Source organism: Haliaeetus leucocephalus, unplaced genomic scaffold, assembly GCF_000737465.1.
Source record: "Haliaeetus leucocephalus isolate CR32 unplaced genomic scaffold, Haliaeetus_leucocephalus-4.0 Scaffold338, whole genome shotgun sequence".
Classification (NCBI taxonomy): domain Eukaryota; kingdom Metazoa; phylum Chordata; class Aves; order Accipitriformes; family Accipitridae; genus Haliaeetus; species Haliaeetus leucocephalus.
In genome coordinates, this window is record NW_010972774.1 from 20,984 (window position 1) to 25,245 (window position 4,262).

Below are 4,262 nucleotides of genomic sequence, written 5' to 3' on the forward strand. Positions count from 1 at the left end.
GCATCCCCCATGCCCCCCAGCATCCCCCAGGCTATGACACCCCCCCCCCAGCATCTCTGGGATATCGATCCCTCCTCCGATTTGGGGTTCCCATGGGTAGGGTCAGCAGGATTCTGCAGGTAGCTGGGGGGGGGCTCGAGGGGCCATGGGGGTGCTGGTAGGGGAGGGTGACAGTGGGAGGAGCGGGCAGCGTCTCCCCACTTTCCCACCCCAGGGGCCATTCCCAGACCTGGTTCTTGAGCGCCTCGATTTCCGCCTGGATCCTCTGGATCAGCCTGTTGAGCTCGTTGATCTCGCTGCGGGTGTTGCGCAGGTCGTCGCCGTGTTTCCCGGCTGTCGTCTTCAACTCCTCGTACTGCAGAGACCGGAGCGGGCAGGATGGAGATGGGGTGCCCCCCCCCCCCCCAGACCCCCCCCCCTCCTTCCCCCAGCACCCCTAAAATTGGGGAGAAAAGAGCCGGGACGTGCCCACGCCAGGAGGGATGCTCCAGGCTGGGCTGTGGCGGCTCCGGTTGGGTTTGGAGCCGGGATCTCTCCCACGCAGCAGCCGCCTGCTCCGGGGCAGGGAGGGTGTTTGCCCGGCTGGGTTGCAGGGTGAAGCCACAGGGAGGAGGAGGAAGGAGCCTGCGCTTCCTTCATCCCAGATCAGGGAGGAGCGGGGAGCACCAGCAGCACAGGGGGGCCAGGTTGGAGCATCCCGCATCCCGGGGCTGGTGGTCCGGCTCACCTTGATCTGGTACATGCTCTCGGCCTCGGCGCGGCTGCGGTTGGCAATGTCCTCGTACTGCGCCTTCACCTCGGCGATGATCCCGTCCAGGTCCAGGCTGCGGTTGTTGTCCATGGAGAGGACGACGGAGGTGTCGGAGATCTGAGACTGCAGCTCCCGGAGCTCCTGCAGGCAAGGAACGGCGTCCGGGCTGAGCATGGGCAACTTGGTGCACGTGTGGCCCCCCTCCAAGGGAGGTGACCCCGTACCTCATCATAAAGCTGCCTCAAGAAATTGATTTCATCGGTCAAGCTCTCCAGCCGTGACTCCAGCTCCACCTTGTTCATGTAGGCTTCGTCCACGTCCTGGGGGCAGAGCAGGCAGCCCGTCAGGCCGTCCCCGTCCCCGTCAGTCTGTCCCTGGCCCCGTCAGCCCCCCCCCCCCCCCCGGCTGCCTGGCCCCTACCAGACCTGGGGCCCCCCACTCACCTTTTTGAGCAGCACAAACTCATTTTCCTTCTCAGTGCGGTGGTTGATCTCTTCTTCGTACCTTGGGGAAGAGGGGAGGGCTTGGAGCTGGGGATGGAGGGGGACAGCGATACAGGGGATACAGGGATATGGGGACATGGGGATATGGGGACACAGGGATACGGGGGATATAGGGATGAGGGGACGTGGGGGATATGGGGGACACAGGGATGCAGGGATGTAGGGATATGGTGATATGGGGATACAGGGACTTGGGGATACAGGGACATGGGGATATGGGGGATACAGGGACATGGGGATACAGGGACATGGGGATATGGGGGATACGGGGATATGGGGGATACGGGGATATGGGGATACAGGGATATGGGGATACAGGGACTTGGGGATACAGGGACATGGGGATATGGGGGATACAGGGATATGGGGATACAGGGACTTGGGGGTATGGGGATACAGGGGATATAGGGATGTGGGGGATATAGGGATGCGGGGACATGGAAGACTGGGATGCGGGGACACAGGGACACAGGGATGCAGGGACAGGGGGTCCCATCCACCCGAATGCCTCTCGCAGTGGAAGAACCACCTTCCCCGCCCAAAGCCGCCCCGATGACAGCCGGAGGGGATGCTCCAGCCCCATCCCAGCATCCCTAACACCTCAGCGACACGGTGGAACGCTGCACCCCAAGGCGAAGACGCCGCCACCGAGGGGGCCCGTGCCGCATCCCCAACCGCCCCCCACCGCACACGACACCCCAAGAAGTTTAAGAACTGACTTGTTCTTAAACTCCTCCACCAGCCCCTGCATGTTGCCCAGTTCGGCTTCCAGGCGCAGGCGCTCCTGGCCCAGTCCCTCGAGCTGGCGGCGCAGGCTGGCGATGTACGCCTCGAAAAGCCCGCTCATGTTGCTGCGGGTGGTCTTCTGGTTCTGCAGGAGGCTCCACTTGGTCTCCAGCATCTTGTTTTGCTGCTCCAAGAACCGGACCTGGGGAGGAAAGGGGGGGCAGTCAGCGTCACCCCCCCCAGACCCCACGAATCCCACCCTGGGGACGGGTTCCGCTGCACGAGGTGGGTCGTGGACGTGGGTGCTCGGGGCTGGTTTGCAAGGGGCAGAGGGGGAAAGGGGTGGCAGGGGGAAGACCTGGGGTCCTGAGTGCAAATTTGGGGTCCTGGGTGCAAATTTGGGGTCCTGGGTGCAAGCTGGATCTGGGGCGCAAGGCTGAGGGTCCTGGGTGCGAGGCTGGGGGTCCCAGGTGCTGGTTTGCAAGGGGCAGAGAGGGAAAGGGGTGGCAGGGGACAGACCTGGGGTCCTGGGTGCAAATTTGGGGTCCCAGGTGCAAGCCAGGGGGTCTTGGGGGGGCAATTCTGGAGTCCTGGGGTACAAACTGGGTCTGGGGTGCTTGTGGGGTCCTGGGGTATAAGTCTGGGGTGGCCGGGTCTGGGGTGCAAACCTGGGGTCCCAGGTGCAATCTGGGGTGCGAGTCTGGGGTCGCCAGGTCTGGGGTGTAAACCTGGGGTGCCGGGTGCAATCTGGGGTTGCCCCCAGGGGAACCCCCTTGTCCCCCCCCAGCCCACGATGGGGCGAGGAACCCAACCCCAGCGGAGCATCCGGAAGCGGGTGCCGGAGAGGAAGGTGCTGGGTGCCGGTGGGACTGGGGGTGCCCCCATTGCACCTGGGAGGGGGGCAGGCAACGCTCCCCCCCCAACCCGTCCCATCCCAGCTCCTGCTCCGACGCCGCTCCCTGCCCGCAGGCTCGGCCGCCATGTCCCCAGCAGTGGGAGGGGACCAGGGTGTCCCCACAGCCAGCTGCGTGTCCCCAGGGGGGGCCAGGAGGTCCCAAAGGGGGGGGGGAAATGGGCCCAAAGGGGGTCAGAGGGTCCCTGAGGGGGGCGATGGGGGTCCCAAGGGTGGCAGGAGGTCCCCAAGGGGGACAAAACATGCCCGAAGGGGCCAGGGTGTCCCCAAGGGGGTCTGGATGTCCCCAAAGGGGCCAGGAGGTCCCCAAGGGGGTCCAAAATGTGACCAAAGGGGTCAGGGTGTCCCCAAGGATGTCTGGATGTCGCCAAGAGAGCCAGGATGTCCCCAAGGGGGTCAGGATGGACCTGAAGGGGCCAGGAGGTCCCCCAGGGGGTCAGGAGGTCCCCAAGGGGGTCTCAGTGTCCCCAAGGGGCTCAGGGTGTGCCTGATGGGGCCAGGAGGTCCCCAAGGGGCTCAGGAGGTCCCCAAGGGGGTCTCAGTGTCCCCAAGGGGCTCAGGATGGACCTGAAGGGGCCAGGAGGTCCCCGAGGGGGTCTCAAAGTCCCTGAGGGGCTCAGGGTGTGCCTGACCGGGTGAAGATGTCCCCGAGGGACCCCGGAGGTCCCCAAGGGGGGGTCCCATCCCTCTCCCTGCGGGGTCTCCCCCCAGCCCAGCCCCACCTTGTCGATGAAGGAGGCGAATTTGTTGTTGAGGGTCTTGATCTGCTCCTTCTCCTCCTTGCGCACCCGCTGGATGCTGGGGTCGATCTCCAGGTTGAGGGGCGTCAGGAGGCTCTGGTTGATGCTGACGGCCGTGATGCCACCCCCCGTCCCAGGCACGACGGCCGGACCCCGGTACAGCCCGGTTCCGTAACGGCTCCCACCGTAACCCCCGAAGGCTGAAGCCGTACTCATCCTCACGCCGGGGCCGGCGGTGTAGGAGTGGGAGCTGAAAGAACGGCCGGGTACCACCGAGCTGCTTCTCACCGTCTTCCTGGTGATGGTGACGGACATGGTGAGCGGGCAGGAGGGTCACGAGACGGGCGAGAAGGTTGGGAGACGGGCGAGAAATTTGGAAGAAGGGCGCGAGGGAGTCGCGAGACGGGCAAGGGGGTTGCAAGATGGGCAAGGGAGTTGCGAGGAGGGTTGGAAGGAGGTTGGAAGAGGGTTGGAAGGAGGCTGGAAGGAGGCTGGAAGGAGGTTGGAAGGAGGCTGGAAGGAGGCTGGAAGCGGGCAGGGTTGCCGGGCAGGCAGGAGGGTGGTGGCAGGACAGGCAGGACGGGCAGGACAGGTTACGGGAGGCCGGATCCGGGGTGGGGTGAGCAGCT

At 65.1% G+C, this 4,262-nt stretch overlaps 2 protein-coding genes across 2 annotated transcripts in view; one reads left to right on the forward strand and one right to left on the reverse strand.

Annotated features, from left to right (window-relative positions):
• Positions 1–3,948, reverse strand: part of KRT8 (keratin 8) — a 5,219-nt gene extending 1,271 nt beyond the window's left edge. Inside the window, exons 1-6 of the mRNA XM_010571518.1 lie at positions 3,616–3,948; positions 1,974–2,182; positions 1,195–1,255; positions 976–1,071; positions 728–892; positions 230–355 (exon numbers count right to left, since the gene is read on the reverse strand). Of these exons, the coding sequence (XP_010569820.1) occupies positions 230–355; positions 728–892; positions 976–1,071; positions 1,195–1,255; positions 1,974–2,182; positions 3,616–3,948 (990 nt within the window). The remainder of the gene's footprint in view (positions 1–229; positions 356–727; positions 893–975; positions 1,072–1,194; positions 1,256–1,973; positions 2,183–3,615) is intronic.
• LOC104834329 (keratin, type I cytoskeletal 18-like) overlaps positions 3,947–4,262 on the forward strand; it is a 10,463-nt gene continuing 10,147 nt past the window's right edge. The window contains exon 1 of the mRNA XM_010571519.1: positions 3,947–3,985. Coding sequence (XP_010569821.1) covers positions 3,947–3,985 — 39 coding nt within the window. The remainder of the gene's footprint in view (positions 3,986–4,262) is intronic.